This window comes from Hydractinia symbiolongicarpus, chromosome 7 (assembly GCF_029227915.1).
Source record: "Hydractinia symbiolongicarpus strain clone_291-10 chromosome 7, HSymV2.1, whole genome shotgun sequence".
Classification (NCBI taxonomy): Eukaryota; Metazoa; Cnidaria; class Hydrozoa; order Anthoathecata; family Hydractiniidae; genus Hydractinia; species Hydractinia symbiolongicarpus.
Window position 1 is genome coordinate 5,902,067 of NC_079881.1, and position 21,681 is coordinate 5,923,747.

Sequence of the window (21,681 nt, forward strand, 5' to 3'; positions counted from 1 at the left end):
CGTTTCACCAGTTGGTTACCGTGATGTTTTTTCGTACTACCAACATATAATGGCTTGCTGATTTAGGACAAAGTTTTCTCAGAAATTGACGAATGTCGATGCAACTTCTCACATCCTTGCCAAATATTGATCTAATATTTGCTGCTTTTAACAACCTCATCCCCAGGGTTCTTGCATTTAACCGTTATCACAGGAAGTCCCATCAAGTTTATGATAAGGCAAATACCCCAGAAACGAGAGTAATATGTAATATACAAAATAATCAGTGGATAAAAGTTACAATTATTTCATTTTTGTCTCTATGACAGTCAATGTTGCCATATAGCAAAGCCATCATTCTTGTAGTGGTCGCACGTGCCACAATCATATTGCACAGCATGATTATACGTGGTCAGACGCAATAATGACATGTCTTGTAACAATAGTGAATCATGCTGTATTTGCTGTGTCCACAAGTTGGAATGAAACGCTTGCAGAAACGTGGAGACTGGTCCTTGCATCCTGAAAAAGAAATTAACTACACGTAAAGCACATAATTCGTGTGAAAGCTGAAATAATCCCTATCATTGACAACAACAACAAAAACAAGCAAACAACAACCAGCAACAAATATCGACACTTACGTTTCTTTGCTAGACACCCTCCTCCGTTTCTACTTTTTGCTGCAGAAATACCATTCGGACAGCATCCGTATTCTGTATACTGGCAAGGTGTTCCTAAATAGAGATCTTACATGAGTAAGCAAACAACCTCATTCCTACTTATTCCTTTTTGATGAATTTGATTGTGGCACTGTGGTAGCGACTCTATGTAATAGACACTGACGACAACGATGGGATATGTACTATGGACATAATTGTAGCCTAAGTAAGCGAAAAATATGTAGAAGTAAATAAAACCTTTGTAACAGAATCCACAGGCATGTGGACATTTTTTCATCACACGTCGCAACTGGCAAACACTACGAGATAATGACAGTTTGTGACAATGTGGTTTATCTTTTGCCTGATTGCAAAACGCTTCCATTGTGATGCCTAAAAAAATAATGTTATCTGATAATATGTGGTTGCGACACAACAAAGGTATTTGTTTCTATCTGTGAAAAAGTAAATCGTAGGAAAGTGTGACCGTGACTGAAGGTCCCTAAGCAAATAGCGAGAATATATCTTGCAGAAGCGTTACTGAATGGCGTTTGGCACATTACACTGTTCGCTAAGGTATAAATACACGGAGCTGCATGCCATGGAGGTTTACTCACATCATTATTGCTTCTGGGGGTTTTTACCTCAGTAATTTTAATAGTAGCATAATGATTTCGAATCCCAACACCTTTCACCGTGGCGATAGAACTCCCAAAAAGCCTACAGCCTTCAAGAAGCTCAAAAGTCTCTGCAAGAAGTTGAAAGCTTGATATCAATTTTATTTCTGTCCTTTTCACCCTAATAACGAATCTTGACGGCGCCCGTGAAAATGATCTTGGTAAAAAAGCCCTGGGAACGAACTTGTATTACAAACCTCTTTTAAATAGTCGTCTTGCAACCACATTAGCCTGCATACACTTTCCATAATTCACAACAGTGATTACATTACTGCAGTCGCTGTTCTTCAGTTTACACAGGCTATCATATTCCTTCCCATCACTGCCACACAACATACCCGTATAATGGTCACCATGATGGCATTTTCTATTGCAAGCACAAAATGGCTTTCCATTGTGATCAACACGACAGCTCAGGTCCTTCTCACAAGCAAATTTGTAACACGGATCACTTTCACCTGAAATATAAACTTCGTTTACTATATATCATTGATTTTGCTGGGATGATGAAGAATAGACCCTCCTAGGTTTTTGTCAAGAGAATTCGTGGCAAGTAGAAGCAATATCGTCAGAATAAAAAAAAATCCTTCAGGCTTACCACAAAATGAGCAGGATTTTCGGCACATATTCATTGCAGTCGACTTCTTCTTATGACAAAGTTTATATTTGACAATATGTCTACATTTCTTCGGTGACTTGTCCACACACTTACCTAAAATCGAGAATATTTAGCTCTACAGCAAGCCCTAATAAGCACCCCTATTCTTGAAAGGTTGGGATACGGAATTATAAGAATTTAAAGAAGATTCAATAGATAGCGTTTTTTATTTAAATTATTAAAAGGAATTGTTTATTCTGGGATAAAAAATATTAACCAACACTTCTTATCTTCTGTGAGAAAAACGTTAAAAACTTTGTAACTGTAAGCGACTAAAAAACGCCCCTTGTCGAGTATATGTCTTGAGATAAAGGAAAGAAAGAGTGCTAGCGATGTTGTGCCTTTTTACGATACTTACGACACATTTGACAAGTATGGAGGCACTTCATTTTGTAGTTTGATTTGCTTTGACAAATTCCACTTCTTTTCATCGATCTGCAGATGCCCACATTCAATTCATCTGCACATTTTTCTAGACAGAAACAAGATGCAGGCGCTGCATAAACTATCTCGCTATAAAAAAGTACAATCCCAATTTTGGCCTGAAACGTCATTTAAATGTAGTGTAGGTACGAAGTTTAAATCTGTGATGTTGCAATTGACCATTTGAGACATAGTTAGTTAGTTTAAAAGTTGAAGACCAATACTATCCTCGCAGGCGAGATAGTAACATGCGAGATAGTAATAAACATAGCTCCCTCTCTGTCCTTATTTTTTGAAGGCATGATTGATTAATTCATACATCTTTCTTGCTACATCACTCTCACATTTGTTTTCTTTTCTCAAGAATCGATTACACAAATTGAAACTTTCCAAACTATTCATGTTGATTCACAGAGCTATCTGTCTTAAATGATGAAGGCTATGTGGAACTACTTTACTTGATGAATTTTTCTGAAACATTTTAATTCACGGGGCTATCTAGAACTATTTTGATCGATGGAGCTACCTCAATTGACGGGGCTATGGGGTTGTATGTATAAAATATAAGATAGAGCTTACCAGGACATCCCCACTTTCTTCTTCCCTTTGCAGGTGTGACACGATCAGGACAACACCCAAATGGTGTCTGCTGACATTCCAATTTTCCAGTTCTTTCTATCAAATAAAAACCACTGATGCAAAGTTGACGGTCTTATGTAACAAAAATAATTTGTGGCTTTCGCATCATCACTGAAAAATGCTGAGTGGTTCAAATAGATCATGCTGACAACGGTACGAAAAAATGCATTATATAGGAAAAATATGAGAAAAAGCGTATAGCATAAAAATAAACCTTGAACCCAGTGCCTTTATTATTTTTGATAGCTTTCATGGTCATGTTAAACCGCTACATGCCCTGGGTTCGAGGTTGGTAAAAACGAAAACACATACTACAAAATCCACATGTGTATGGACAAAAAACTTTCATTCTTTTTTTATGTGAGAGACACACACGATGCTCGGACAACCTGCGACAGGATTTTGCTGACAGTGTATCTTTACATGGTTTTGGTGTGACTGGTACATCGTTCGCTGTAGCTGCAATAAGAGAATTTCAGGCATTGGCTATACAAGTCATTAGCAACCTTATCCTAAGGCATCTTGTATCTCTTTTATCTCGATGTCAGAAGAATTCAGCCTCGTCCGCAGTACTATTGTCTCCGGTGTCAAAATATATAAAAAAGACAACAGGACTTGGAATCAAAGTTAAGAAAAGTTGCAAAATGCCCTGGGGACGACGTTGAATCATTAGTTGGTGAAAAAACCCATAGGATTTTCGCCCTTCAGACATAGCTCTTCTGGACATCACTAATTTGTTGCAATACTCACCTCTGTGCATAATTAGCTGTTGCATAATTAAGATAGTGGAAATTACAGTGTACTGCATGTTGCCTAAAATAGATATATCGCATAATTTATTAACTAAACTAACTCAAAGGCTCTGTAAATAACAAAACTTCCTAGACTTTGATAATATGTTCAACTGGAAACCAAACTACTCTGTTGCTACGACTTATTTGAAACAGAAAAGCCAACCTCATTTATGTAACGTGTAAACAACCAATCAAATTAAATCGACGCGTTCACTTTGTACCAATCATTCTTACGTGACCGACACAGTCACTGGACACACATAAATGTTATTTCCAAGTACTTATATCTCTAATTTAATTCATGACACTATTTTAAATAAGTGTTGCCTTTGTCTTCAGATCGTTTGGAAATTGTCTCTTTTGTTCAAAATCATGAAAGTTGATGGCCAATATAATTCTGAAGTTTTGGTTACTTAAATTTTTGTCAATTACAGCAAGCCGTCACTAAGTCCCACGAGTACACTCGCTTTAACTTGAGTGATAACAATAACGTTATCATTATTGCAGATCATTGGAATTAGAAGTGTGAGAAATTTGTTATTTTGGACTATGGCCTTTTGGTAAGAAAGAAGAGTGCAAAATGGCGGAAGAACACTTGCTTAAAGTCTGTTGGTAAATTTTTCATTTGTCATTGATCTATATTATAATACCCGTATACGTCTGTCCGTCCGTCCGTCCGCCCGTCTGTCACGCAAAATGGTAGCTTAGCTGCGCAGGTAGCGAGAAGGACGGGCGAACCCGTGGATTTTTCCACGGGCTAACGACTAGTATACCATAGATAACCAAACAAACACTATGGACACCACCGATGCTTCGTCATATTCTCAGTTAAAACACAATCGATCCACCTTCAACAGTTAAAAGGAGTTTTTATAAACACATATATAAAGATCTTTGATGTTAGAATAACAACCAACAATATATATCTTCAACTTACTTCTACTCTAGGGTGGAGGGTAGTTTGGAACAATTTAGGGAGAGAAAAAACAACTGAGGCGTTAAAAATAGATATTTCGATAAAAATAAGCGGGCATTTTCGCAGAATCATTTATGCGATTTGCCAAACTTATAAGATTTTTTCTTGGAAATATGTAATGTATTGTGAAATAAACAGAAAATGCTTAAAATTTAGAATGAAATAAGAACAGTTTCAAGCTGAACATGTTAAAAAATAAGTACTTAAAAAAACATCTGTCTTTTATGCATAAAAAAATTTGAACGTAACAAGTAACATTTTACTTTCCAGGCTACTCCCAGTATCTTTACCGTCGTACCTCGCATCACCGAACAGAAGGCTGCTGAAGAAATGGTTTCCTAGCATAGCTCCCCTGTTCAGGATTCGTTTTCGTTACCGTGCCATGTGTTATAAGCTATTTTAAAAAAGTTAAAAAAGGAATGAAGTATTGACAAACTTTTAATCTATCTATCAGTGAATTTTAAGAAACTATCAAAAACACAATCTCTTGCATACAAGATAAGCAGATAATCTTGTTTTTGTAACAGTTTAAGATGAGTAATAGATAATTCGTAGGTCAGCCAGATTTTTACTTCACGAACACTTTCCTTAGTTAATTTTCTTTTGTTGTTGAACACGTCCTCAGAATTCTGATGAAAAGCTTAAAAAGCCCTGGGGACAAGGTTGTGCTGCTATCAAATACCCTTTGGTCTTTTAATTATATCATGCTTTTTCCGCTCTTTTTGCGAAGAAATGGAAACTGGAAAAAAAGTCTGAAACACATTTGTGAAATTGTTTGGAATTTCTGCTTACACACAACCATACCAGCGGAAAATGTTTCTGTACCTGCCTCAAACGGAAGTTTTTTTCTTAACCTTTCTAAGCCTGGCCAACATAATATTTTCCCACGAGGTCAAAATCCCATGAGGATCTGATTTGTCGTAAATCCTTGACATTTTATTTAGACAGAACTCCTTGTCGGTTTATCTGATAGATATTGACAGATTAAAATTCCCAGTACGTAAAATCTAAACAATCCTGATTATCATTGAATTCCCGATTATTATTGCGCTAGATTCCCGATTATAATTGCGCTGTATTATGAAAAAACAAACAAACTTTTGTTACATTAACTTCGAAAAAATTCAACATTAATTTCGGACAAAACGTCTTAAATTTTGCCATAAGTTTGGAATGACTTTTAAATCAATTGTATTGTGAATTAAAACGCAAATAATGTGGCTACAGCAGAAAAGTTTAAGCATGTTCAGATTTTTCCAACATGGGGCAACATTAAAGTTTCCTACAAATAGTATTTTAGCTGCTAACATCAAAATTAACTGCACCTTTATATGCGATGCTCTACACAATCACTTTGTAGGAACCGCTTCCAAAAAAAAAACAGAATGAATTTTCAAACGTACTTAAGCCACTATATAACTTCGGATTTTCCAGAAAGATTACAAGATTCCTACAGCTGTTTTTCCCCTTTAAAAATCAGTTTATCATATTCCAGAAGATTTAAAAGATTACCATGTTGACTACTTAAAAACACAGGTTTTGGTTGATTGATGGAGTTTGGCGAGGATAAATGCACACATCTTTATGCCTGGGATAGATACACATATCTTTATGTTCCAAATGAAAACACGCGCTTGTTTACGTTCAAAGTCTCACGCCCTTTAGTAGGATTGACGAAAAATACACCGCTAGATTTTCAAGTGTTACGTACAAACAACCTCGTCTCCAGGTTACGAAGTTGATAAATAAAAGTGAACTTTTTTTTTTATGTAACGTGCTCAAAGAATTATTTGCATCTAAAACTTCTGATACAGTCTACACTTTCCAAAAAGAGGAATCTCATTAATGAGTTGTATTTCATAGATTTAATAATGTTGGATTATCCAGCGGATAAATAAAAAGTTTGTTTTTGTTAATCTAGTATCGTCCAAATATTTATTTTTTAACTTGCATGTTATTTTGAAATCTCGATGACGCATTTGAAGTATTTGAGAGCATGCGTAACAAATCAAGTTTTTAGCCGATTACATCTATTAAAAACACAATATTAACAATCACAACAAGTGTATGCCTGACTTTCGCAGTTTATTATTTGATCATGATTTCCAACGATTGTAAAACATGACGTCAAGCAAGTTAAGTTTATAGGGAGAAAAGATGAAAGTTAAAGCGCGTATAAATCGACTTTTATTAGTTTACCTAACGTTTTTGTGAATCATGGATTATCTGGGCGACGATAACTGTCAGCTAAAACCTATTTTATTTATTTATTCTGGAATAAAAAGTCACTAGGAAAAACAACCTCGTACCCAGACCTCTTCTAAATGCCTATGATAAATCCTCATAGGCTGTCATCGTAGGTGTTGATAAGCCCTGGAAGGGAAGTTGTAAAACGAGTCGAATGTGTCATTTTGATAATGCAAACAAAAAACAACAAGAACCGCATTAAAGTTTTTTTATATTTTGGGGTCTCGCAACTTTGTTCCCAGGGCATTATTTCTGGAAGATGGGCGCCCAGTCAAAGCAGGCATTCGTTAAGGGGCTGCGACAATACAATACACTGACCCTCGAGCTAATCAGGTTACTTTTGGTTAAACATAAAACTGGCGACTGCGACGGAACACACTAATATAATTGTGAAACAATCCTGGATATATGTTTGCATATAGATAATTAGCTATTTCGCGAAATTACTGAAAGGGATAACCTTGCAATATTTCTACAACCAATAGGCTGCGAATGATTTGACAGATGGATATACAAAGCGAACAACATCAAGAATACGAAAGTTGGTTTTCGCAATGCCTGTATTATAAGTCAATCTGTGTAAAGGTCCAGAAAGTTCAGGAAAATTGAAGAAATGAGGCGTGCTTACATAAACAAGAATAACCATTTACGATTGTGGATCTGCGCAAATAACGTTAATTCGTTTACATGCAATGATAAAGAAACCCATTCTCGTTCCCAGAGCTCCTTGAGATAAACCTCGAAAGTTAGGTTTAATCTCAAAACGCTCTGGCGACGAGAATGAAAGAAACCTTCACTAGTTCAAAGTAGGTATGCCTTTTAGAGAAAAATTATTTAAATATTTATAACTATTAGTGGGAAGAATTTCAAAATGCAACATTCTTTGACACATCCAATATATTACCTCCAGACGTAGAGTATTATTTCAGATTCAACGTAGCACATGCAGTTTTTGATAGAAATTGACACAATGGAAAGGACAGTATGTCAACAAACCCAAATTCGAGTTCGGTGGACGTATATTTATTGTGGAGGGCTTGTAGGTAATATAGATCTATAGTAGTATGTCACCTAGAAAAAATTTTGACCTGAAAATAACTGGACATTGTTTGCTTTTAGATGTATTTTCACACTAGGTCATGCGTCAAGTGAAAATGTTTGGATCATATTAGTTAAATATTTACTTTAAAAGGAATAGTATATGTATTTTTGGAAACAGCATTGAAGCGAAGCCAGTTAATTAAATAGCAGAAAAAATAGTAAATTATCTACCGCAAAATTAAAAACTGTTAAGTTAACGATTAATCGAGCTTTTTTACTTTCTGAATTTTTCAGGAACGCTTATTCAAACAACCCTGTTAGTTGTTTTTTCTTTGGCTTTAAAGATGTATCTTCGCAATCTAATTAAGGGAACATAAACTTAGGTACGTCGTTTCTACAGTATCGGTATTTTACGCATCTACAGAGCTGGTTCGGTTTTTTTGTTTTACCATGTTGCAGTACAAATCAGACCGAGGTTGTCTAGGGACGAAGTTGTCTCAGTTTAAAATAACAGCAAGTGTGGTAATAGACTTCCCTAACCTCGTGCATTGTTCGCATGGCACTGACTTTTGCACCAAGTAGCAAAACAGAGAGATTATTTGAACTCGAGGAAGTTTATTGTGTTTTTGGTCGGGTCACAATACAAGCTGATACTCAAAGCTTTCTACCTGAAAAACTTATATACATGCAGAGGGCGCTAGAAACAAGGTTGCTTTAAATCACATTAGTTGTAGAGACTCATCGGTCGGACATTCATTTCATCGGTCAAAAATTTCAAATAGTTCGTCATTTTCATCTGGCGGGGTATTTTAGTCGAGGTGTCGTCATTTTTATCTGAGTATTTTGGCCCGGGCTTTCGTTATTTTTTAATACTTTTAAGACTTTTGAGAAAAAAATATTTTTAATTTATTAATACTAAAAACAGTATGTAATATTCTCGATGTCATTTAGTGCTATGGATGTCAAATCTGTATTATTTTTACAAAAAAAGAACCTTTTTAGGTTGTTCTGTTACTTGAAAGAGAATTCGTAAGCTGAAACTATTCGGTAACATTTATTTTGTCGACTGGAACTATTTATTGAATAACATTTTTGTCGCATACAACAATATCGTCGTTTCTACGCTTTTAAGATTTACTGTAAGCCGAGGCTCCTTTCCTGGTTTCTGAAAATCTAAAATTTTCCTAGACCCCGGTGCTATAATCGTCCAATCGCGCATATTTAAATGAAATTATCAAATCGGTGGTAGGATCGACAAAACTCGAAAATAATTTCAGAACTCTTTATCTCCCTGCTTTTACTTTCGCGCTAACGACTTGTCATAAATCAACAAAGATAATTCCATTTAAATTAGTACAATACTTTGCAAATACCTTTTTTACTCTCCTTGCAACCTCAACACAACTTCTTCAGCCTACAAACTGTTTTTCTTAAACTCGACTGTTGGTTTAAGTGAATTCATAATGGCAGAAATAAATGACATCACGCATTCTCATTGCCAGTTATTAAAAACAAACACGCAAGGATTAAGATCTACGTGTAAAATCTTGAACTCGAACAAAGATTATTTTTACTTGAGAATCTAAACGGGACTAAAAATATGAGGTAAGAAACTTCACCCATTCTATTCAATTAGGTCCTTCAAGATAACTAAAAACTCCCTTTGTTGCTGTTTTCAACGTGTAAAAATATATAAATAGTTCAAGAATTTTTCAACCCCCTATTTATTTCAATCTTCTCGCTTATTAAAGCTAAGTTCACACTACGGCGATGAATCTCATCGCTCAATGGCTTATCGCCCATACTTTATCGCCGATGTGTTCCCACTGGTTGTTTATTTATTCGTCGCCTGAATATGTCCGAAATATTGAAAAATTAAAAAAGAAAATTTATAAATTAACAGGCCTTTTGCTAAAAACAGAACTCTTGTTGAAATGAAGATATAAAACAGAGGCCAGGCTTTATTCAAAAAATTTTTTTGTGTGAAAAAACGTGTAGCTATTAACAGTGAAATATACCACTTTAAGAAGATAACACCAACCTTATTTTCGCACAAGTTCAAAAAGAATTCAAAAGGCATATATATACATATATTTTATTATTACTAATTAAAAGGGTAACAAAACAAAAAGCCACGTGTTTGTTTTTATCATCTTTAAACCACTGCAACTAATTTACAAAAGACATTTCTTAGCACGTGTAACCAGAGCTTTACAGCCAACATGGAACGAAATAATGTACATCCTCATATGTAAGGTAGTGTAAACCATACCTTATTACAAAATTTTCAATGGCATCTTTTGAGAAACTCTTAACGTTTGCAAGAGTTGACATTCGACTTCTCTTAGCTTGACAGCAATGGCTAAATAATAAAAGGTTAAAAGTTTTTAACTCTATGCCGCAATTCTTTGTTTTGTCGATGGAAAGCAGACAACTTGACTTAACGTCAATAAAAAATTCTTTATTTCCTTATCAGATTAACTTCTTCTTTAGATATTCCGAAACGGCATTTTTTACATAGGAGCATATACGGCCTTAGAAAAATAGAGGCTTTAACATTTAGAATAATAACTTATAAAAGTCTGATTCCCAGCTTTATCTGACTCCACTTTTATAAAAAAAATTTCACGAGCTTATCCAAAACATTTTTCCAAAATAATTTTTCTAAAAAAGTGTATTATTCTTCCCCTATTCACCTTTTTTTAAAGATCAAAATGAGTCAGTTTCTACGCTTCGTTATGAAATCTTCTTACAGCGTGGCCGCAGATTTAACATTTTACAAATTTAGGAGATTTTACAATATAGGTTTAAACTTAGGAGACAAGGCTAAAAAAGACATAAAATAGAACGCATGTCCTCAAATAAAGAATGTTACAGGAATAAATAGTTTTGATCAAAAATTTTAGGTTAATCAGGAGATTTTAGATTTTAGCGATATCTTCACTACATAGTTTCCTTTATGAAAAAATAGTCGCTAGATTTTCTCGAAGATTTCTAATTTTTTTGAGGACCCTCTGGTTCCCAGACCTCACTGCTAGTATGACAACAAATATAAAAAGATACAATAGTATATAAGAAAAATCACACAAACATAATGTAAACAAACACCTGCAACTAAAATTAATGTACCTGTTACATGAAACTATTAGTTACCAGACTCTCACCAATACGTACCAACCAATTCCAAGTACACATCGATTGAGGCCCCATTAGAAAATGCGATAGAAACAAATGCACAACACGGTATTTGGACTTAGCATAAACTCTTCAAAGAAACAACACATGGAGGGTTTTAGCGCCTTTTGTTATTCTGCACAATACGCAGCTTTCCGTGCTCTGCATTCGGTAAACTATCACCCCTTCTAACCGGAAAATGTCTGGCCATACCTTGCCATAACTTAAATTTTATGAAATCAAGAGAAGGAAGAATTCGGAATTAGGAAAACTTTTTTAAGAAATTAAACTTGCGCTGTAGATAGGTAATGCAGTTGAGAGATAGATAAAGAAATAAAAGCTCTAGAAGTCATCTTGTGAAAGTGCAACACAGAATAGCGTGGTACCTTTTTTGACTTGATTACCTTTTCATTTGCTAGCAAATTTTGCTTGATTATTAAGTCGAATTTTCTGTGAAATGAAAATGAAATGAAACGTTTTAGCAGAGCTATTTCAGAAGGTACGAAATGCTTTGAAATTATCGGTACCTCGGTTGCCTGGCGTCTTCTGGTCTTCGAAATACACACGGTAAGTAGAACTATGTCGCGGCAGGGTGGTTAAGTTTTAAGAAAAAATACATGGAAAAAGCAGTAATTATTTGCTTTGTTTTGGTCTCGGAAACTATCGGTGCATCAAGACAGAGTTCCCCTTACCGTGTTGCTAAACGCAATACAATATAATATTGTCACATTTGAAGTCACGTTTTAAAACAGGAAACGATTTTAGCATCGCATAGATCAACAAAGTCTTAACTTACCTTGTCAGAAATACTTCTTTAATTGCCTGTTTCAACCTCTTCTTCCTTAGGCAGTTCATCTTTTGCAGGACTGTCCACGTCACGAGTCTGACCGTCAGTATTATTACTACTTTCAACTGCATTTTCCACGGTGGAATCCGCTTTGCAGATACCCTCGTCATTTCCATTCGGTATGTTGTTGCTTTCACCTGTAACATCGGTTTCCATTTTCGACACTTCTTCCGTTTCTTCAGTTTTCAACGTCTCTTCTGGTTCCTTAGTTTCTGACTTCTCCTTTGATCTTCGACTATCAGACTCACCTTCTCGTTTTTCGCGCGATGATCTTCTTTCTCGTCGGTCACGACTACTGTTTCTACTGCTTCGACGACTCGATCTATCTCTGCTGCGACTTCTTCGTCGGCGCGATTTGTCTCTACTTTTACTTCGACTGCGATAGCTGCGCCTTGAATCGCGACTACTTCTTCGATCGCGGTCACGATCTCGGTCACGGTCACGATCACTTCGGTCACGATCCTTTCGGTCGCGATCGCTTCGGTCGCGATCGCTTCGGTCGCGATCGCTTCGGTCACGACTACGACGTCTTTCACGCCGATGTTCTTTACTTCGAGATCGACTGCGTCGTCTTCTTTCTCTCGACCTATCTCTTGAACGTCGTCGTTCAGTTCGTTCTTTCTCGTTGGTTTCTTTTTGTTCTGAGTCGCTTTTCTTTCGCTTCAACCACGGCTTTTTCTAAACAACACAACGCATAGAGTAAACCAAAAAAACAAAAACAAATATGCTTAAACAACAATGTACAGAAGAAAATTGTTAAGTTTAGAAGTTAGCCTCGTGTAATAGATACTATATCAGCATCATTAAAAACAACGCGAGCTAAAAGCATACAAAGTAATTACATCACAAGGAACGATTTTACAAACCGTTAGTACGTATTCGCTACCTTTAATTCTTCTATTGTTGATTTGATTTTCGCATAGCCGACGTGTTGTTTTCCTTGTAAATGATCATCGACGCGCGATTGTGCGTCACCGACGATCAGAAACGCTCCACACACCTCGCATACTTCCATTTGTTTCTCTTGGCCAGCAACACCAGCATTTGCTTTACCCTACCAAAAAAGCAGGAAATTTTGCTGCAAAAAACAACTAAATTCTTACCATTAAATCCCCACTCCCTCCACTTCCCGCCCCGGCCAGGATATGTTGGAAAACTCCTGAACCGAATAGGGTTAAACTACTTTGTGCCCCTGTCGTATTGCTTAGACCCAATTTCTGATACATTTACTTTTCAGCTCTTTTCGATAGTTTTCCAGCAGTTGTCCTTATAATTTTTATGAAGAAAGTTGTTTTCAATGACACAGGTTCTTTGGTCACTACTTTACAGCAAGAATACAGTAATATAAATACATAAAATGTTCTTACCTGTTCTTTCTCTTCTTTTAATTGGTCCACCAATTTCGCAACGCCTTGGGCTTCTTCTACTTTCCCTTCAGATCCAAGTTGTTCAATCTAAACAAAGACAATAATATATACATTTTCTGTTACTTCACTAGAATTTTCTAGTAATTCTCCGATCTCAATGTTGGCAGTTTAAACTTCAAACTAAATATAAACATAAGTCAAACATAATTTTCAACATAGGCATTACAAAAAGTCAATTAACCAGCATTTTGGATGATTATGAACCATTTTCCACAAATCTCACTACACCAGATAATCAAATAACCGATCATGTATCAGTATAACTTATAAACAACATGAAATCTAATGTGACCGTTTAATAAAAAATCGACTTCTTTGGTACCGTTCACTGAAAATGTTTATCAGTAAAATTCATCTTAATTTTGTTGTATGACATTCAAAAAATTTCTTCTTAAGCCATCTATAGCATGCTTCACATTTTTTGTAAGATTGTTTATTTAAACAGGATAGCCTCTACCGTTCTATATTGTTTAGGGGTTAAAATTTGGTGACTTTACATTTTCAACTAAGGAATAGCCATAGTGACTTGTCGGTTAACAGATGTGGCCAGCAAAAATAATTTTGACAAAGATTTTTTCTTTAAATATTAAAATTAAATGTTTCAAAGTCATATTTTAGGCTTTTTTGCCTTGTTAAGTAATTTTACACATCTAAATCGTTTGCAACTTTTATCTTGTTTGTTCCAATTTATGCCTTTCTTCAGAGAAAATATATAATGATATCATCTTGGACTAAATGATGTCATCCAAACTTTTTTAACACTAATTTTCCTTTAAGGTCCTTCAAAATGTTTTTTTTTTGCCACTTTAGGTGAGCTTCTTCAGATCCCCACCTTCATCCCCTGATCTTTTCAGAGTCTTAAATACTGACCTGAATAAGATTAAGCAGTCATTCCTAAGCTGATTTTAAAGAAACAAGGATGATAAGAGTGAAAAACATCAAAACATAAAAAGTAAAAAAAAGTAAATAAATAAATAACCAGAAAATCAAATACCTCTTCAAGAAGTTGATTTATATGATCTGTAAGCATTTTTGTCTTGTCACTGTCATTTTGAGAAAGCTCCTAAAGACATAACATCTCATATAAAAATATTTCTAAGGACACAATTTCAAGTTTACAATATCGTTTAAACCCCTAAAAAATCTATTTGGGTTTATAACTATATATATTATTATTACGCATTAAAATCTTACTTGTTCTCTGGCTTTATTCATCTGTAGCCTATCGTGTCCTCTTCGTATTTTACGTTCAACATCTGATTGAATTTGGGTGAGGAACAGAAGATATTCTTCTTCATATCCCATTTTACCAAATCTACTGCTTTTCTCATACCTAAAAGAGGTTGAAGTATTAAAATGTATATCACGCATATAAACTATACACAGATAAACCTACTAAAGAGAACCGGAAAGATCGACAAATCCAAAAACCGTGGTTTTTGGATTTGTTCTGAAACAAACTCCAAATAGGTTTATGATAACCTGATTTCTTATTAATTTTATGACTTAAAAAATCTTTTTTTGCAGTTTTGTAGTTTTGTGGAATAATTTTGGTTGTTTAGTTCAGTGGTTTTTGTGGAGTTTATTTTTAAGGATAATCATAAATTTCAACAACAAAGAAAAAAGTAACTCCTTATATAATTTCAGAGTTTAAATTGTGTCATTCGCTTGTTTTATTAGAATTTATGACAACTATGATCAGCAGAGGTAGATCCTATTTAAGAATATTGCAGAATTTATTTTCACAACTAAAACCTTTTTACATTTTTGCTATATAAAATTTGTGGTTAAAAAAAGTATTAAAACTTTCGTGGAATAATTTTTTGGTGATACTTTGCAGAATTTAATTTTCATAAATTTTCAAAAAAAAAACTCCAAGTGCTTTAAATGAAACCAAAACGTTAAATGCATTGTAACATAAACAAGAAAAAATAACACAAATTTAAACAAACGATTTAAATAACAAATATTGCCAAATTTATTATAGAGACATTGATAAGATTTTCAAAATCTTTATGGAACCAAAGCAAGTGCTCAAATGTTAGATTAAATTTTAAACTTACTCTAATTTCAACTGATCATCATGTACTTTACTACAAAGACCTGAAATACAAAATATGTTGCATGGTGCTTATAATAATTTTACTTACAAAGAATATCTAATAAAGATCTTCGTAATTTTTCTAATGATAAAATATTTTAACAATTCCAGCATTGTCAGTTTAAAATTTGCAAGTTTGATGCAGCCCCACAGATCAAATCCTTTCCTTAACTATATTTCATTGTCATTGTTGTAACATTAAGACATGGCAATGCACAACATATTAATTCATACAGTAGAAATATAGTAAAATAATTTACCTAAGTCAGCTTTTGTGTTGACAAATAGATCATGTGGACAAAAACCACATATAAAATGTTTGCAGCACTATAAAAAATTAACATTGTACAATTAATAAAATATAAATAGATGTAAATTATGAAAATTATGAAAATAAACAAAACAACATACATCTGAATGTGACCAGTGAACTTGTGCACTTTTTTCTCCTGGAACAAGGTTACGATCTTTACCCATTAACTCATCAAGGAGTTGTGCAGCTGTTGCCATTGTTATATGTAATTTCCTAAGTTGGATAAAAAAAGTGAGAAACGGCATTGTAAAGCTATTGAGACGTTGTACAAATATATTGTCATGGAAAAAAAATAGAACAAAAAATATAAAGGATATCTATGATGAACAGCCATTTTACTCCATGTGTTAATAAATTATGGTACATATTCTAGCTCTGAATGAGACAAAAAATAGTTGGTAAGACAACTGACAAAGAGGCGTCTGGGTTTAAACTTTTTGGTTGAAAATCAAAGTAAACAGGTTCCTTCTTTGTATCATATCTATTAACAATGAACCATGTTGGTTGGCCTAAATCCAAAATCTATAAAGGTTTTAAGCAACAATCAACCATACTGCACAATCCTCTTAAAAGATTTTAAATAAATAAATAAATAAATAAATAAATAAATAAATAAATAAATAAATAAAGGATTTTATTATATTTAGTTTTAATTTTTATGATGTGCAATGTATCAGTGTCTTGGCGGGTATGTAGTTATATTCATGACTCTATTGAATCACCAAAACACAGTAAAAACTTAATTATGCCTTCCTTTTTGGAATAAAAATTTTAGTCACTTTGTACTGCTAATGAGGTGATTCTACAAATTATGAAAACAATGTTAGACTACCAGTACCCCAAAAGCTATTTAGAATAATTCAATATTTTGAGACCCTAGTTAAACCTCTTAAAATCAAAACTGAGCCAAATTACTTACTTTACCTTTATATATAATTGCACAATTTGGGAAAAGCGGCAGAACACTTTTTCGAAGAATTGGTATCCCAGTTCACTATTGTCTGCATTGCAGAAGTTCATGTAGGAAATTTTTAATATCTATTATTTTGCCTCTGCACAATGCCTCTCATATTCATGTTATACCATGCAAAACATTGAAGGTTATTTAAAAAAAACCCTGGACCTTGCATAACCTTTGCAGTTGCACACAAGTGGAAGAAGTTATTTTATTGGCAATGGATTATAATCTGATAATTGAAGTTGTTATGAAACCACCATTTTATCTGTTTTACATTATTTTGCTCAGCCAAATAAAAAAATAAAAACAAGGCCTATCACTCCGGAATAATGCCTCTAAGAATAGCAAAAAAGACCTAAAATGCTAGTGCTGTGATGTACGCAAAAGACTTCGGAAGGTTTTGTTTAAAGCACCATGTTTTATCTCAGAACTCTGAAAAGAATGTTCATTAACGGTGGGAAATCAAGCCTTAAGTTCTCAAAAAAGCTTCACTTGATACAATTTGCTTGATAAATATATTTTTATATATATTATGTAGTAGTCACATAATTCTATAATTATTAAAGGTTATCGTTTTTGTGGCTGGGTCAATGGAGCTAAAAGCAGTATATATTTTAAATTTCCAAAATAATTTGGGTAAGTTCAGGAGTTATCAGCCAAAAAGCACAAATTTTATTCAAGAAGTCACAAGCAACCTCATATATACAGGTTTTTCGACAGGTTGCCATCCTTGTCTTCAGTCTGGTGATTTTGATCTATATAATTAAAAAATTAAATAAGAGTACACTTCAAATATTGCAGAAAAAGAATGATGTATTCACCAAATTAGAAAATTCGGAGTGGCTAAAGAAATGGTACCGGCTCTTTAAGTAAAGAATTAGTAAATTTATAACCGGCTCCAAAATTGCTCTCATTGCGGAAGGTCAGCTGTGCTCTTCGTTCGAAGAACTACAACAAAAAATTAGCTTGCATAAGCAGAGAAATTTTATTGAATTGCGGATCAAGGGATTGTAGAACCATAAAGGCAGCACAGGGAAGGGTTAAAAAAGAAACAAATCCTGATTTAAAAATATTACAAATTAAAGTATGCATGGGTTTACGGAGGAAGGTCGTTCAAATCTTGTGGGTCAGGATTGCGAACGTCATTGGGAGTAATTTTTTATTTATTTATTTTGTAATGTTTTCCATAGAACTATGCAACAAGGATGCCCCTTTATCATAAATGTAAGAGGTGGGGTTTATGACTATGACAAATAATGCACCACAGAATTTAATGATTAGGGCTGTTATCACGCTAAATGTTTTTGAATAAGTTTTTACAGTAATGCAATTCTCACAGTTTGTTAGAAATTGTGTGAAATCATCATCATCATCATCATCATCATCATCATCATCATCATCATCATCATCATCAGGAACTATCGAGTCTCTACACTTTCTTACCCAATTATCCTCCTCCATTCTTTCCAAGTGCCCCAGCCAATTCAATCTTCTTATCTGGATAGGATAACATCTTTAATTCTACGGATACTTAGCCTGCTTCTTAGCTCATCTGATCCCTTTCTGTCTCTCAGACTGGCATTACACATCCACCTTACCATTCTCATATCATTCCTTTCTAAACGGTCAAGATCTTCCTGCTTCACTGCCCATGTCTTACTACCATACAACATAACACTTCTTACACAGGCCTCATACAACCTACCTTTTACCTTAATTGACAAGACTCTGCTAGCCAACAAAGGAAGTAACTCCCTGAACTTTTTCCAAGCAGAACCTATCCTGCAAGTAACACATCTTCCAACACCCCCTTCACTGCCCAACATATCACCTAAGTAACAGAAGTTCTTAACTATCTCTAACGAGCCACTGTTGTACATCATTAAAGCTGTAAATACTTTATTCTCTATAATCTCACCTTTGCAACGCTTGCATACAAACGGAATGTCAACTCTTAACCTTCCACTAATACTACTGCACTTCTTATGTACCCAATGCTTGCAAGTCTGACAAAAAATTGAGTTACTACCAACTTCTTTCCTGCAAACTCCACAAGGCCACTTTCCAACTATAAGGTCACACTTGGCTGCAATGCTACCAATTATGACTTTGGATTTTGCTGTCTTCACGTGTTTTCTTCTAGTCCTTTCTTCCACTTCTCAAACTTTTCAACTAATTCTTCCATCGACTCTGCTATGAGAACCAAATCATCTGCATACAATAACTCCCATGGACAACCTGTCCTAAACTCTATTGGTAGCGCTTCTAGGACTAGAACAAACAACAAAGGACTAAGTACAGAACCCTGATGTACACCACCATTTGCACTAAATTCATCACTAAGTGAATCGTTAATCTTGACACGACTTCTAGCATTGGTGTATATAGACTGTACCATTGTAACTAGCCACTCATCCACACCCAATTTTCTCATAGCCCACCAAATAACTTTGCGTGGCACTCTATCAAAAGCTTTCCCTAAATCTACAAAGGCAAAATAGAGATTCTTTCTCTTTTCTAAATACTTTTCCCATTGCATATTACTCCAATATCCCCTTTTGTTTCATAAGTTACTGATTACTTGTCTTCTTTAAAGAAACTTTTAACCAGCACTCTAAGTATTTCTGAAAAAAAAACGGTGTTATAAAAGTCTATTAGGTCTCACGAAAAAATCTGGCACTCTAAGTCCACTGGCTCTTATGAAAATAATGGTGCTTTAAGGTAACCTTGTCTCCTACAAAAAAAACCCGGCACTCTAAGTCTACTGTCTCTACGAAAAAAACCAGCACTCTAATATATCTACAAAAAAACTGGCACTCTAAGGTAACCTTTTCACCTACAAAAAAAACCAGGCACTCAAGTCTAATGAGTATCTTACAAAAAACCAGCACTCTATGTCTAATGAGTATCTTACAAAAAACTGGCACTCTAACTTTACGAAAAAAACGGTTCTCTAAGTATCACTGCAATAAAACTGACACTCCAACTTTTACAAAAAAAACAAAAAAAAACGGTTCTTTAAGTATCACTGCAGAAAAATCAGCACTCTAACTTTTACAAAAAAAAAACAGTTCTCTAAGTATCACTTCAAAAAAAACGGGACTCTAACTTTTACGAAAAAACCTGGCACTTTAAGCTTTCAGAATGCTTTCAGCTTAAAGCACCGGTAGCTCTTATATGCCATTCACGTTGATTATTTAGCAAAAAACTGCATTGTGGAGATCACGAGGGTGCCGATAAGCTGCATACGCCGTAAAAAGTGCGGGCGTTTTCGGGCGAGTTCGGCGTTTTGAAAAAATTCAAGTATTCGCCCGAAAAAACCTGCATAGACCCGAACTATGCCCGAAAGAAAAAAAAACAGAAACTAATATATGATTCAAAAAAACTATAAAAATTAAAATAAACTTACTATTTCGTAGCGAAGTTCTTAGAAGAACTGTTTTTGATGGTTTTTGAACAAGTTTACTTTATAAATAACTTATATATAAACTTTATCAACTCCTTTCTCATCAAGCGCCTTCTTCCCAACCATCCTCCGCATGGTTTGTTACAAGGAATTGCATTTCGGGAATGTTCCGGGCGAGTTCGGGAAAGTGCGGGCGGTTTCGGGGGACAACCGCCAATTTTATTTGAAAAGTCGCCTGAACTCGCCCGTATATATGCGGGCGTTTCGGCTTATCGGCACCCTCTTTGGAGATCCAGAAGGTGTAATAATTCATTCAGTTAATATCATGTCAATTTCTTAAGTTATTTACATTTTCAGCGGTAAGCTCTTTCAGCTTTGGCATTTGTGTAGCAGGAAAAAAGATGGGGGCACTGGCGAAGCAAAGTTATTATCAGCCCATTTCTTCACGTGAAGGCAGTCTTAGGACTTTAAATGAATTCAAATAAATCAGAAGGCATCAACATCTGGCTACACTCAATAATAGTTCATAACCTCAATGATGTTTATGTGAGAAGATATCCACAGGAAAAGACATCATTTCACCAAATCCTAGCATCTTTTTTTCTGCCATGCAAATGACAAGGCCAAAAAGGGCTTACTGCTGAAAAGCAAAAAGACGACACCTAGCTACCTTTAAAACATAGCTAGCTAGCTATGTTTTTGTGAAGCTTATAAGACAATCTTTACCAAAGTCAGGCTTCAATATTCTGTAAATAGGCGAATTACGTCTAGTTAATAGAGCGTTTCGCTAGCAGTTTTTGACTGCCTAGCTAACGAGGTTCTGGAAAACCTTTGAAAATAAACTACGCACAAAACTTTATAAATACCCATGAAGGTTATTTTTAATTATTCATATAAATACAGAACATGTAGCTATATACATACAAGGGGTACACATGTGCGCCAAGGCACACAAGACATTAGCAATCATTTAACACAACACCACCATTTTGATTTGATTGATTTAGGACTGGTAAATAGGCAGGCATTGGTAAGTAAACCGAAGCGCGTTTTGCTGCGTTTTATCAAGTTTGAGTGCGCATGTTTGTTTTGATCATACGAGTTGCAAGAATTTCAATATTGCGGACGTAACATTTGCTTTCGGCTGTTGTTGGTGATGATGATCTCACACAGAAGCCTTTCTTTTTTTTTTGAATCGAAGAACCAGCTTTCAAATTAAAATTTTGGTTTCGGTCTTACTTTTGATTAGCTTATTGCCGTTTTCGTAAACTGCTTTAAGCTGTTAGCTTTCTACCTAACATCATGGAAAACTTGCTTCTTAAAAACTCACTGTTTTGCTAGCTATAATTATAAGTCTTT

The 21,681-nt window shown here is 34.8% G+C and overlaps 2 protein-coding genes across 2 annotated transcripts; both read right to left on the bottom strand.

The window, feature by feature from the left end:
* Positions 1–223: 223 nt before the first annotated feature.
* On the bottom strand, positions 224–10,102 carry LOC130648929 (NFX1-type zinc finger-containing protein 1 homolog). Its single transcript, XM_057455060.1, has 10 exons — positions 9,470–10,102; positions 3,789–3,851; positions 3,351–3,497; positions 2,979–3,074; positions 2,335–2,448; positions 1,917–2,030; positions 1,516–1,776; positions 900–1,034; positions 624–716; positions 224–501 (listed from the first exon to the last, which is right to left on the bottom strand). Exons 2-10 carry the CDS (start codon positions 3,844–3,846, stop codon positions 392–394), a joined length of 1,128 nt encoding a protein of 375 aa, XP_057311043.1. The 5' UTR covers positions 3,847–3,851; positions 9,470–10,102; the 3' UTR covers positions 224–391.
* Positions 10,103–10,235: 133 nt separating this feature from the next.
* LOC130648924 (luc7-like protein 3) lies at positions 10,236–21,349 on the bottom strand. The gene is made up of 10 exons (XM_057455054.1): positions 21,247–21,349; positions 16,057–16,171; positions 15,906–15,972; positions 15,608–15,647; positions 14,739–14,877; positions 14,539–14,607; positions 13,485–13,571; positions 13,004–13,171; positions 12,067–12,795; positions 10,236–10,458 (listed from the first exon to the last, which is right to left on the bottom strand). The coding sequence occupies exons 2-9, from the start codon at positions 16,153–16,155 to the stop codon at positions 12,085–12,087; spliced, it is 1,380 nt and encodes a 459-aa protein (XP_057311037.1). The 5' UTR covers positions 16,156–16,171; positions 21,247–21,349; the 3' UTR covers positions 10,236–10,458; positions 12,067–12,084.
* Positions 21,350–21,681: the final 332 nt, after the last annotated feature.

Excerpts from the sequence above, each read along its gene's own strand:
- LOC130648929 (XM_057455060.1), bottom strand. The coding sequence starts at position 3,846 with ATGCAGTACACTGTAATTTCCACTATCTTAATTATGCAACAGCTAATT. Across the intron at positions 1,035-1,515 it reads AAGACGACTATTTAAAAGAG|GCATCACAATGGAAGCGTTT; the intron begins GTTTGTAATACA and ends TTATTTTTTTAG. Across the intron at positions 717-899 it reads CTGTGGATTCTGTTACAAAG|GAACACCTTGCCAGTATACA; the intron begins GTTTTATTTACT and ends ATCTCTATTTAG.
- LOC130648924 (XM_057455054.1), bottom strand. The coding sequence starts at position 16,155 with ATGGCAACAGCTGCACAACTCCTTGATGAGTTAATGGGTAAAGATCGT. Across the intron at positions 15,973-16,056 it reads TTCACTGGTCACATTCAGAT|TGCTGCAAACATTTTATATG; the intron begins GTATGTTGTTTT and ends AATTTTTTATAG. Across the intron at positions 15,648-15,905 it reads CAACACAAAAGCTGACTTAG|GTCTTTGTAGTAAAGTACAT; the intron begins GTAAATTATTTT and ends TTTGTATTTCAG.